The 12,704-nt window shown below is 51.5% G+C and overlaps 3 protein-coding genes across 6 annotated transcripts in view; all 3 read left to right on the top strand.

Moving 5' to 3' along the window:
* The window catches only part of RPP14 (ribonuclease P/MRP subunit p14), a 3,682-nt gene extending 343 nt beyond the window's left edge, over positions 1-3,339 (top strand). The window contains exons 2-5 of the mRNA XM_069084261.1: positions 28-112; positions 389-465; positions 1,221-1,299; positions 3,075-3,339. Coding sequence (XP_068940362.1) covers positions 28-112; positions 389-465; positions 1,221-1,299; positions 3,075-3,134 — 301 coding nt within the window. The 3' untranslated portion in view covers positions 3,135-3,339. The remainder of the gene's footprint in view (positions 1-27; positions 113-388; positions 466-1,220; positions 1,300-3,074) is intronic.
* Positions 3,254-3,947, top strand: HTD2 (hydroxyacyl-thioester dehydratase type 2). Its single transcript, XM_069084260.1, has one exon. It carries the CDS (start codon positions 3,254-3,256, stop codon positions 3,785-3,787), a length of 534 nt encoding a protein of 177 aa, XP_068940361.1. The 3' UTR covers positions 3,788-3,947.
* A 7,336-nt stretch (positions 3,948-11,283) lies between these two features.
* PXK (PX domain containing serine/threonine kinase like) overlaps positions 11,284-12,704 on the top strand; it is a 95,315-nt gene continuing 93,894 nt past the window's right edge. For all 4 annotated transcript variants that reach the window (XM_069084245.1, XM_069084244.1, XM_069084247.1 and 1 more), the window contains exon 1: positions 11,284-11,453. In XM_069084245.1, the coding sequence (XP_068940346.1) occupies positions 11,352-11,453 (102 nt within the window). In that variant the 5' untranslated portion in view covers positions 11,284-11,351. The remainder of the gene's footprint in view (positions 11,454-12,704) is intronic.

The raw sequence follows: 12,704 nt of genomic DNA, 5'->3' as shown, positions 1-12,704 counted from the left end.
CGCCCCTGACCCGCGCTTCTCTGGCAGGGAGCTCCAGGAGCGCGGGTCCCGCCTGAGCGACGCGCAGTTCAAGCAGCTGATCGTGCTGGCGCTGAAGGAGCTGTTCGGGGAGGTAGGGGCGCCCGCGGCCTCTCCGTGGCATCGCGGGGCTTGTTTTTTTTCCTGATGTTTGGCACTAAAGTGTTCTTGATTCGTCCCCGTGTCTCTTCGGAGAACGTGCGAGAAAAAGCCGAACTTTGTCCTCGCAGTGAATGTTCCCGATCGCCAGCTTGGGGTGCGGTGCTGTGTCACCCTTACCAAGGATGCTAAGCGGGGGGGGGGGGGGGGGGGGGGGGGGGGGGGATGTGTCCTAGCCCGGCTCTAACACGGCCGTCCTTTCTGCGCGCAGGCTGGGGCTGCCTTACCCTTGGACGTGCTGACGTACGAAGAAAAGACTCTGTCGGCGATCCTGAGAGTCTGCAGCAGGTAGTAACAATGTAGCCTTCTCCAGACGTGCGCACTGCCGGCGGGTCAGTCAGCCCTCGGCTTTGTTACACCGTAGTGGGGGAGACAGCACAGAAGCAGCTTGATAGGAACTGCAGGGAAAAGGAGGACTGAGAGACATGTCTTGCAAAAGGTGGAGCTTTGCCCGATGCCGGAAGGAAGCCGGGAGGTGCAGTAGAGGAGCTGGCAGCATTGGGGGGCAGGGGCACAGCCAGGGAAAATGCCCCTTGGGTCAGCAGATGGAGCGTTAGGGGTGAGGACAGCCAGGAAGCCGGTGTCACCAGGTGTGAGAGGCCTAGAAAAGGAGGAAGGGGCCAGGTCCTGAAAAGCAGGTGTTCTTCATTATCTTCAGGTATCTGTGTGTCTACTAAGAACATTGTAGTAGCCGCAGGAGGGGTGATGCTTCATTTGTCTCCACTAGGAGCATGTGTTCTAAGGAGAGTAAAACTGATGACAATTGAAGTGTGTATTGTTCCTAATACAAGCCCCATTTTGCAAACTTAGAAATGTCTAAACGTACGTATAAATGTTTTGGAAACTAGTTGGGTTTCTTTTTTATGTATATAGATATGTGTTGTGTGTATTTGCCATCCTTTTTCTTTTGAGATTGAGCATTTGAAATCAAAACAGTTTTTGGCAGAAGCTGTTGCTAGGATAGACAGGTAGAGCTGAGGATGGTGGAAGTGGAACAGAAATACATCTTTGTGTCATTCTGCCATGATATGATTTTTCTGCAGTGGCCTTGTGAAGTTGTGGAGCTCCCTGACCCTGCTGGGGTCCTATCAGAACAAGAAATGTGCCTTCAGAGTGATACAGGTACAGACTGCCTTGGAGATGTTGAGAGAGAGAGAACGCAAGAGAGCGTGCGTGCATGTGTGCCTGCGTGCGTGTGTGTGCGTGCGCGCTCACACTCGCAGAAGTCTGACCATACTAATGAGGTTATAGTTCTACCTAGACAAGCTCCCCGTGGTCAGAGGCAAAAGTGCTTTGGCCACCAGAAGAGTCCTCCTCTCCTAGGCTCTTTAAAGAACCGGCTCTGGTCAGCCCGCAGCTGGACATTGCTGGTGCTGTGATTTTTTGAAGGATGGAGATTAGTTTGAGGACATCCAAAGGGTGACCTGGGTGGGGAGAGGGCTACAGCTCTGACCATTCTAGGAGCAGTTGGAAGAAGGGAAGACTTGGGAGTACAGAAAACTGCCCTCAGTATCTTCACATGGAAGTGGGGTCAGCCTTGTTCAGCTTGGCCACAGAGGGCTGGACACAGAGCAGAGAAGCTGATGGGAGCTTGGTGTTGGGGGAAGGGAAAACAGAACTTGCACAATGAGAGGCTTCTGGTCAGTCAGTAAAGGATTTATTAAGTGCCCCTTATGTGCCAGGCACTAGGTCAAGTGCCAGGATATGTATGCAGACAAGCTGAAGATAAGATAAAAGGGGAATGATTAATAGGAAATTAATAAAAAGAAATGAATGGAAAACACTACAATTAAGGATTGGGAAAGGCTTCCTGTAGAAGGTGAGCCACTAGGTGGTGCCATAGTGCACGGGGCACCAGGCTTGGAATCAGGAATGCTAATCAAAATGAGTTCAGATCCCGCCTCAGACTCTAGGTGACCCCTGGCAAGTTACTTAACCCTTTTTGCCTCAGTTTTCCTTGTCTGTCACATGCCCTGGAAACTACTTCACTGTCTTTTCAGAGAAAACCACAGATGGGGTCATGAAGAGTCAGACATGCTAGAACAGCAAGAAGGTGGGGTTTTAGCCAGGACTTAAAAGAAGCCAAGGATTTGAGTAGGCAGAGATGAGGAGAGGGCCAGGGAAAATGCCTGGATCCTAGAGATGGGGGGAGGGGTCCTTGTTTGTGGGACAGCCGGGGGGGTGGGCCAGTGTTTGGATGGAAGAGTACATGTTGGAGAGTGAGATGTGAGAAGCCTGGAGAGGTCAGGGCTACATTATAAAGGGTTTGAACGCCAGAGGATCTTGTGTTGGATTCTGGAGGTGATAGCCATTATTGAATGGGGTGGCATGTTTGGACTGGCACTGACTGGAAAGGGGGGAGATTTGAGGCAGGCAGCTGCTGCAGGCCCACCATCAGCAGCATTGTGAGGGGGGATTCTGAGTCAGTTGCAGGCAGGAGGGGATGGCTTTTGAGATCTAGTCTGAAGTGCAGTGGTTCCATGTTTAATTCCGGGGCAGCACATGGCACAGTGAGAGGGAGCTAGGCCTGGAGGTATCCTCAGTCAGGTGTTAGCTGTGTGACTCTGGCAAGGCATCTAACTGCTGTTTGCCTCAGTTTTCTCCTCTCTGAAAGTGGGGGTAATTACAGCTCCTACCTCCCAGGGTCCTGAGGATCAAACGAGATAATGGTGGTAAAGGCACAGTGCCTGACACACAGAAGGCAGGCGTTACATAAATGGCAGCTATTGTTCTTAGTAGTAGTGCTGCCGCCGCCACCACCACACCTGGCCTCAATTCAAGTTTTAACTTCAAATATTTGGAAAAAAGGAATCTTTTTAGCTGGGTGGCCTGATTGTTTGTGTTTCAGCATAATTTTCTTCCAAGTGTTACCAGATTGTTATTTTTCTTTCTTCTAGGTTTCTCCATTTCTTCTTGCATTATCTGGTAACAGTAGAGAATTCGTATTGGAAGAGTAGAAATTGAATTGGAATTCACCAAAAATGAATGGTTGAGAAACAGTAATTTTTTGCTGACTGTGCAGCGTCTGTAGACAGGAATTGCAGCTCTGATTTGTAACTGTTTAAATTTTGGAAAGATGTTCACGGTAATTTCCAGTCACCGAATTTTAAGCGCAGTAGGGCCAAGAGTTCTCCCAGTGCTGCCGAGGCTGAATAAAAGAAGGACATGCAATTCTGACTTGACCAGGCAGCACCTTCGATATTTGAATGTAAGAGTTGGAGACCGAGCTGAACTCACTAAGGCTTTTACTCAGAAGGACGTTGTTACATTTTCAGAATTAACAGGGGATGTCAACCCCTTGCACTTAAATGAAGACTTTGCAAAACAGACAAAGTTTGAAAGGACCATCGTTCATGGGGTTTTGATCAATGGACTGATTTCTGCACTCCTGGGCACCAAAATGCCTGGTCCAGGCTGTGTGTTCATTTCTCAGGAGATTAGCTTCCCAGCCCCTTTGTATGTTGGAGAAACAGTGTTAGCGACTGCTGAAGTGAAAAAGCTGAAGATGAGTGTTGCTCTTATCAAAGTATCATGTTGTGTGGTAGAAAGAAGGAAGACTGTGATGGAGGGCCTGGTTAAAGTCATGGTTCCAGCTGCCCCCAGCTCTTGAACCGTATATTAAGCTACAGAATCAGAAATGTATTAGTATGAAAATTAAAGCACAACTGGAGAAGATAATGGACAATGGTTGTGTTGCTATTTCATATAATTATTGATAAAAACAAATATTTTATTCTTGGAGAAAGGAAGAAATAAATTACTTAACTATTTCCATTTCTACCTCTCTTGTCTCCCTTCAGCCTGCACAGCCTCTGTCCCCCCAGCCCTCCCCTCCCATGGGCACACGTGTGTCACCCAAAGACTTTGGTGTACACTACTGGTTTCTTCTGTCTAGCCAGCCTTTAAAATTTAAAAATATTTTAAATGTGATTTAGCTGTGGGAACTGCTTTTGTTATCTCAAGCTGGAGAGTATTTGAGTTTCGTAGACTGATCTAGAGCAGCATAACTTAGGTGAGGTCTGTGACCCATCTGGAGTTTAGAACTTTCCCCCATCTTTTTAATGTAGCCACAGTCGGCTTAACCTTTGCAGAACACTTTTATGGAGATTAATTCCATGCTTGCCACAACCCTGGAAGGTATTTGATATTGTTATCCACATGTTACAGCAAAGGGAACCAAGGTTCAGAGATGATGACTGACTAGCTGAAGGATCACGCAGCTGGTGAGTGTCTGGCAGGATTTAAACCTTGATCTTCCTGACTCCCAAGTCCAGCACTTTCCACTGAGCCACCTTCTCCCAGTGTTGCTTTGGTTTGAATCTTGGAACCCTGCAATTAGCTCAAGGATGATCCAGTAAGCATTGAAGAGAAGGTTGGACTTACAAGTAGTCTGCAGCATAAATAATGGCTGGTGGTGAGGAAGTGGGGCCAGGACATATAAGGTGGGGAGAGCTGGGGGGGTTGGCCCAGGGCATCTCTGGGACCCACCAAATTGAGCAAGACCTGGAGGAAAGCTTCATTTGGACGGCCCCTCTTGGGGGGGGGGGGGGGGTGTAAGGAAGCCCAGACAAGAATCAGCCAGGATGAGGATGGGGGGTGGCCTGGGATCTGCACAGAAGGAGGAGGGAATATGTCTGCTGAAGAGGAACCACAGAATGTGTCCACTTTAAACGACTACAATAAAGGATTTCAAAGATGGCACTGAAACAATTTATTCTTCATGTACAAAAGTGAGTTTACTGATTTAGCTGTCAGTAGCACAAACATTTTGATTTGTTTTGCTGATAGTTGTGGTACTATCTGGGGACTAGACCATCCACATTCTTGGCCAGTTTCCTTGGTAACTAGAAGTTGGGAGCAAACTTCTCCTGTTTTTGAAGCTCAGTTTAAGAACTATTGGTATTGATCCCATGACAGAGTCAGAGTATGTTGCTAATGAGAGCATGTAACCTGGACCTCCCAAGCCTCCCTAAAAAAAGGAAATTCCTGGGTATTTCAAGTTATAAATCACCCTCCCTGCATTGGGACTCCAGTTTTCTCCAGTGAGTCTTGCTTAAACTCAGGGGTGTCATTAAGGAGGGCAGATTCTTACTGGTGAGGTGGAGATAGGTGGGGTTAGTGTTGCCTCCGAGACAAGACTAACCAAAGCGAAGGCCAGATGATTTTTAACAAATTGTATCTGAATTTGGTAACCCTTAATAAAATAAATGTCCGGCAACAAAGAACATTCAAAGACACGAGCAAGAATGAAGAAAGGGGGCACCAAGCCAGAAATTTCATTAGAGGTTATTAAGAGGGATTGTGCACATTAATTTTCTCAGGAGAACAAAGGGCCTTAATGCTTCATTCCATGTATTCCAGATTCTGTTTGACCTTTGCAGGGTTGTCAGTACATAATGCTGTATCATTTTCTACAGGTGGTACCTATTTCAGCTCTTGGTGCTGCCATTTTTTACACTGAAGAAATAGTCTTATTATTCTTACCTATCATTATTTGATTACTCATCCAAATCAATCCGATTTTATTATCCATTTACTATGTGCCAGAAATTGTGCTAGCAAAAACAGCCCCTGCTCTCAAGAAGCTTAGATTCTAATGGGGCAGACAACAGGTATATGTGTACGTATATGCATCTTACATACAAAATGATAGGAGATGGTTATGGGGAAGGTGGGCAGATGCCCTCCTGGAACCAGGGAAAGCTTTATGTCACCTAGAACTGCATTTCAGAGGAAACCAGGTCTCCTTAGAGGCAGAGGTGAGAAGGGGGTGTATTCCAGGTGTGGGAGATGTCGAGGGCAAGGGGTGGAAAGGGTGACAGCTGTCGACCCCTTGGCTCAGCCAGGCTCTGTGCCCAAAGACTGAACACAACTCTTATCTCGGGCCTGCATGTCCAAGAGTGGAGATGGATCAGGTGTGGTCCATAACTACTGCTGGAAAGCAATGAAAGCCAAGTCCTGGGTAGCAGGAAGGACAGCGCTTTTGATTGACTGGTGAGAATCGCTCTGGTCACAAGAGGGCAGCAGTGGACAGAGACAGCAAGGGCATTTTTCTGACTCCTTCCTTGGCCACCCTGGGCTCTGATCGGGTGGAAAAATGACCAAAACATTTCCAGTGGGAAGAAGGAGATTGAACTTTGGTCTAGTTAGCTAGCCTCCGAATTTCTTCTTGGAACCTGGGTCATTTTCCTAGCTCAGTTTCGTTGTCAGTCCCCTGGGGACTTAAATCTTGGAGGAGGAAGAGGAGGGGGGGGGGATCTGAAATTCGAGATCACATGCATTGTTCTTGATATGCCCTAACACCCAGCTTTACTACTGTTCCAGCCCAGAACTACCCCTCTCTCTTTACAACTCTGAACCTAAATGGATGCCAATCTTAAACCCTGCTACAAATAAATAAAGCTTGGAAGGACATGTAAATGGATGTCATGTGTTAATTAATGCCAGTCATGACTAAGTTTGCTTTTGGTTACTGCTGATTTACTGTGAAGAGTAACTGACAGAATCATTCTGAACATGAAAAATTGTGTGGGTCCAGGGTGGAAGCCTTGGTTATTGCCGTGGCTAGGCTTTGGCAAATCCGGCTTCTCAATAGGAACATTCCCAACCTGTAGCTTCCCAGATGCCTCTGCTTTTGTGGCTCTGAATCAGATTGATAGAAACAAAACTCTGGAGCAGGGACTCCAGCCTGCAGTCCTGTTCAGGTAGTGGCGAGTTGTCAGTTTCACCCAGAATCATTTCCTCAGTCCATACCTTTGCTAGAGTGAAGCCAAGCTTGTCAAAAGGCTGACCAGTTGGAGTTTTATCAGGGTGAGCTCTGCCATGGGCTCTGTGTAGCAGAGAAGGAGGAAAGGTAAAATGTCTGGCACAGTTCACCTGCAAATCAGAAAGTGCTCGAGAGATTGAGAGGTGACTGTGACTGGTCACAGTTATGAGTTAGCACAAAAGGAATGACAACTCTCAGACCAAATTATATTAGGGAGGGCGACTAGCTGGCTCAGTGAATAGAGCATCGGCCCTGGAGTCAGGAGGACCTGAGTTCACATCCGAACTCAGACCCTTAACACTTACTAGCTGTGTGACCTTGGGCAAGTCACTTAACCCCAATTGCCCTGCCTTCCCCTTTCCCCCGCCAAAAAAAGGCAAATTATATTAGGTGCAATACCGGACTCAGTAATCTATTTTTTTTTTTTTTACTGCTATGGAAAGGAATACTCATCTTGTGTAATTTCAGCCAAATGTTCTGGAAAATCGGTTAACAGATTTTTATACTCTATTAGAAACATTTCCATATTGGCAAACTGTCATGCTTTCCTTTTTATGAGTAGCAAATTAGAGTTTTTGGACCAGGGGAAAGGCCTCACCGAAGCCATCATTGCTTTTCTCACCTGACTTATTTATTATTCTAGAATGAGCAGAAGTAAGTAAGGCACACAATGGTAACTTTTAGGTAATGGTAGACTTTTCATTTTCTGTGGGCTTATTAGTCATTTTTTTACTTTTATAATTTTAGACTATGATTCAGAGACCAATTTAATCCCAAAGGAAATTGCCACTAAGTTGTATCTCTTAAGCATGAGTGGACTGTCTCTATGTGTTACCCTGCTGCTCCAATCAGAATTATTTATTGACTTTACATCACTGAAATCAGAGTAGCCAAAATCCTTTTTTTTCACCCCTGCTTCTTCAGGGCTTAAAATTCCTATTGTTCTCATTTCTTGCTTCAGAGAATAAGTGCCCCACTCTTGTTGAAACAGGTATTCTTAGCAAGCTCAGAAGTGTGCTAAGTGGTCCCAGAGTCGGGAAACCTGGGATCGAATCTGGGCTCAGATACTTAGCACCCACACAGAAACACCTGGCCGAGTAACCTTGAGCAAGTTACTTAACCCCGATTGCTTAAAAAAAAAAAAGTGTGCTAAGTGAAAAAAAGAACCTCTGAGAAAAGCCGGCACCTGGGTGGGCCTGGGTGGCCTCTGATGTCCTTCACCTCTGTGATTCTGTCCTTTAACTACAGCACCATGGCAAGAATTGATGACCCCAGCCTCCTAGAAGCCAGGTCCTTGAAGCACTGGCTCCCACTGGACCTACCAGGCTAGATAGACTTATACTGGATTGTCATAGTAAAGCCTAGAGGTTCCTCACTGGGTGGAGTCAGTAGCCTGGAAGATCATCTACTGAGTTAGCATGCAGTAGGCACTTAATGGATGTCTGTGGATTGATTGATAAGCCTGGTTGCCATTTGTATTGGTGAAGGAAGGAACCCACACTTAGAGAGCCTGAAAATAATAGGAAACTAAACAAGAAGTGTTTGTCAGCCAAGGAGAAGAGGAACTTTGGTGCTCAGGAAAGGTTTTTCATTTCCAAATGGAGAAAGCATGTCCAGCGTCCTTATCTGATTGAAAGTCTACCTAAGGCAAGGCTAGGTGGCACAGTGAATAGAGCACCGGCCTCAGACACTTAGCACAAAACTAGCCGTGTGACCTAGGGTGAGTCATTTAACCCCAATTGCCCTACCTTCCCCCTCCAAAAATCAAACAAATAAAAAAAAATTACGAAAGTCTACCTAAGAGGTTATGAGAGAAACACTTTCAGCTTTTCAAAGGGCAGCATAAGTGTGAATTAGTACTCTGTGTGTGAGGGAAGCTGATGGGCCTACAATTCCTGGTGCAGCATGAGACAGTTTAGTTAGGAAGAAGAAAAGTGAAAATGTTTCTACCTAGTCCAAAGGATGATGGAAGCCCAGTCTTAGCATCCCACCTAGAGGGAGGGATCCAGGAACCCTAACCGACCCCAAGAGTGTTCAGATTTTAAAGCATGAATAAATAGGTTTACATTTGCCCCTTTTTTGCCCATGGAGGTTCTCCTTATTGGGAGCTTTGGAACAGAAAAGCAGAAGGGAAAGCCCCCAGTTGAGCCTCGGCAGCCTTCCAGCACTGCTTCTGAAATCACTTTCAGTTTCCTTTTCCTAACTTTGGGTCCTTAGGTGTGCAGGTAGTTTCGGTTTTCTCTACACCCCCTCCTCCCCTTTACTTCTCTGGCCTGTTCTTCCTCTCCTGTAGTTTAAACCATTGTCTCCTCAGCCCAGCTCACACTTTCCCCTCACCTTGTTTGTTTTCTTGCTGTGGAAAACCCGAAATAAGTGTGTCTTGGGGGCCACAGTAGTCTCAGCATGGTTCTTTAACCCTTATCAAGTCACTGAGCCTGTGCCCGGGAGGGTATTTTTAATTATGTCATTAAGGAAGCAAAAGCAGCCCAGACTTTGGGAGCAGTAAGTGGCCTTCTCCCTCGGGCACGGGGGTGTGGAGCTGTCCAGGTTCTCTAACTCCACCCAGCCCACCGAGGGGAAAAGGCTGGGGTGGGCCGTGTGCCTGTCCGTTGTGCCCTGCTTAGTTGGTGGGGTTCTTGGTGATTGTTTTCCTCTTAGGTATGTGATGATGAAAAAGTAGAAAGAGGCAAATGTAATTCCTGGATCACACACAGCATGCTCCTGAGTCAGGCTGGGATTCAGAAACTAGCCCCATTCCCACCATCTTACAAACAGGGACTGGGCTTCAGGGAGGGGGATTGCCGCTGCTCCGCTGCCCTCGGCCAGGGGCGGCTCACACCCCGGGGCCAGCTCGGACACCGGGGCAGGCGGGGCATTTTGTGTGGGTTTCTCCTGCACCGGGGCAGGCTGCCTCGGTTTACATCATCAGACGTGCCTCTTGGCCGGGTCACTTTCTGAGCGCAGCGGAGGAATGTGCTCCGCCGCTCGGGAGCAGAGCCAGGCGGGTGCTTGGGCCGGGCCAGGTGCCCAAGGTCTTGCTGATGGGGAAGGGGATCCCAATAGGTTCAGCAGATATTCTGATCTTATCCAAGACCAGAAAACCTGCAATATCGTCTGGAAAGAATTCAAGGTCTCAGGCTTAATTGGAGTGAGAGTTGTAGAAGTTTATTGTTACACTTCCATGAGAAGCGGGCAAGAGTCCTTTAGGGGACCTGCGAGTGAGAGGGGTACAGGCTTTTACTTTTAAAGGTAGGGCTGCCATTGTCAGGGCTGACCAGACGAGGGGGGCCTCAATGCATAGATAGTTTAGATAAGATTTGGGCCAGGCGGGAGGAGGAGACGTGAGGATTTGGGCCAGGCGGGAGGAGACATGAGGGATTAAATAAGAACAAAGGAGTGCCAAGGTGTTGCCTAGGCCTGGTGCGGATAGGGGGAAGGGGCAGAGTCGGAGGTTGGGAAAGGAATTTTACAGATAACAATTTTACAATACAAATTGCAGTTACAATTTCACAGACTGGTTTCACAAGTTGGTTTCACAAATTGACCTAGACCCCAGGTACCCCATCATTGCCACCCTCCAGCAGAGGCAGGGGCAGATGGTTCGGGCCACAGTCCCTGGACGCCTGCCCTGGCCGCTGGCGCCGGGGGCCGTGTGCAGAGCACAGGGTGCTGGACCTGGAAGGCCCCTCCTCTGGGACAGCCCTTCATTTTACAGAGGAGGAAACTGAGTCCGGGGGGGAGTGAGTGGGGTCACACAGGCCATGCCAGAGTTGGGATTCCCAGCGCTCCAGCGCTCAAACAGTGACCACCAGGCACAGGCTCAGCCCCCTACGGCGTCCGCCCGCCCCGCCCCCTTTCCCTTCCACTCTGGGAGGCAGGCCCAGGGCCTGCGCACCCCAAGCCCTCCATAAACGAGGATCGGTCACTAGGCAGATTGATTGGACCGAGAACCGAGGCAGTCCCAGCAGGGGTCCACCTGTACCCCCAAGGACCGGCGTCCGGGCTTGCCCTCAGGCCTTGTGGGGGGAGACGGGGCGCTGGGGGAAGGCTGAGGGGAGGAGCCCCGGGCGGATGGGGGAGCCCTGGGCTCAGCGTCCAGGAGGAACGGGGCGGGGGTGGGGCCAGGACAGGGGGCGGGGCCTACCTCCTCCGTCAGGGGCATGGCTTCCTTCTTTCCCTCCCTCCCCGGGCAGGGGGCGGGGCCTCCTTCTCTCCCTCCCTCCCTCCCTTCCCTGGCAGGGGGCGGAGCCGGCCATCCGGGGAGGGCGGCGCTAGGGCCCTGCGGGCTGCGCGGGGCCGGGCCGGGCTGAGCTGGGCCGGGCCGGGCTCGGGGCGGGCCGGGGCGGGCCGGGGCGGGCGGAGGCTCTGGCAGCCGCCGGCCCGCGGAGGAGGAGGAGGGCAGGCGGCGATGGCGTTCATGGAGAAGCCGCCGGCCGGCAAGGTGCTGCTGGACGACACGGCGCCGCTGAGCGCGGGGATCGAGGCGAGCCAGAGCCTGCACTCGCACACGGTGAGCGGGGCCGGGCCGGGCCTCCGTAGCGGGCGCGGCGCCGGGGCCGCCGCCAGGCCCGCCGGGAGCGGGGGCGGGGGGCTCCTCCGGCTGTCCTCCGGCTCCCGCCTCCGTGCCTTTGCTCGCGCGGCCCCGGCGCCCTGCAGCGCCCTCTCCGGGCACGGGGCTCCCCCCCCCCCCCCCCCCCCGTGCCCGTCCCCCCCCCGCCCCGGCCCCCCCCCCGCCCCCCCCCGGGGCCGGGGCCCCCCCCCCCCCCCGCCTCCAGTGACGCCTCTCCAGGCCCTCCAGTACACCCTAGGCGTCTAATGTTTGTTGGGTGGGAGTGAGCGCGGACCGCGGCCGCGCCGGCGGGGGCGGGGCGGGCCCGGGGCTCCGTCCGGCTGGGGGGCCGGGGGGGGGGGGGCGGTGCAGCACCGATGGTGGCAGAGGCGGCAGAGGGCCGGGGGCGCACAGATGCCCAGAGCCGGGCCGGCCCCTGCCGCGCTGTACCCTCCTCAGGCGGAGGGCCCTCCGCTGATGCCCGTGCGGCTCCGCAGCCCCGGGCAGCGCTCCTGGCCGGCCCGCGCCCCCCGCCCTGCGGCTCTTTACTGGCCCGTCTCTCTTTTGCTCGGAGTTTGATGGGCTCTGGACGGACCCGAGCCAGAGACTCCCGCGGTGGGGGCGGGGCGCTCCTCCTTGTCCCTGCCCGATCCCGGGCTCCGCAGCCCCGCTGTTACTGTTACCGAGGGCAGGGCAACAGTAGCAGTCTGTCCTGGGCTCCGCAGCCCCGCGGGCTCCCGGAGCCCAGGCCCCCTGTGTGTGTGTGTCTGCTGAAAGTGAAGGGCGTCACTGACCGGCCTCTCCCCGTTCCTCACCCCTGGGGACTGGCCATCCCGCCGAGGGAATGTCTCCCCGCTCCTTCTGCGGGCATCCCGCGCATTCCTAAACTCGGAAATGTCCCGGGGGAACGCGGGTCCGGGGAGGACCGAGGGTCAGGCCTGGCTATGAAATTAGCAGCCAGTCCCGATAGGAGGAGAGATGGAGAGATTAAAGAGCCTGTCTCCAGAGCAGGATCTACCTTAGAGGCCATTCTGGCCAGCCCTCGCCCCGGTCCAGGCAGGTAAGTGCCTTGCCCGGGCCCTCCACAAGCATTTCTTCAGTGCCTACCTGTTACATTGCAAACACTGTGCCAGACCTTGGGGAGTGGAGACAGAAAGGAAAATATCGCTATATTCTATCAGAAGTACATTTTGGTCCAGTCCTGTGATTTCA

The sequence above is a fragment of the Petaurus breviceps genome, unplaced genomic scaffold (assembly GCF_028583685.1).
Source record: "Petaurus breviceps papuanus isolate PSGF00001 unplaced genomic scaffold, PetGlider_PUasm1.0 174, whole genome shotgun sequence".
Lineage (NCBI taxonomy): Eukaryota > Metazoa > Chordata > Mammalia > Diprotodontia > Petauridae > Petaurus > Petaurus breviceps.
Note: the sequence above shows the minus strand (reverse complement) of the source record. Positions and strands in the feature narration are given on the sequence as shown.

Bases quoted from the DNA above. Each gene is read 5' to 3' on its own strand.
- HTD2 (XM_069084260.1), top strand. From the start codon at position 3,254: ATGTTCACGGTAATTTCCAGTCACCGAATTTTAAGCGCAGTAGGGCCA.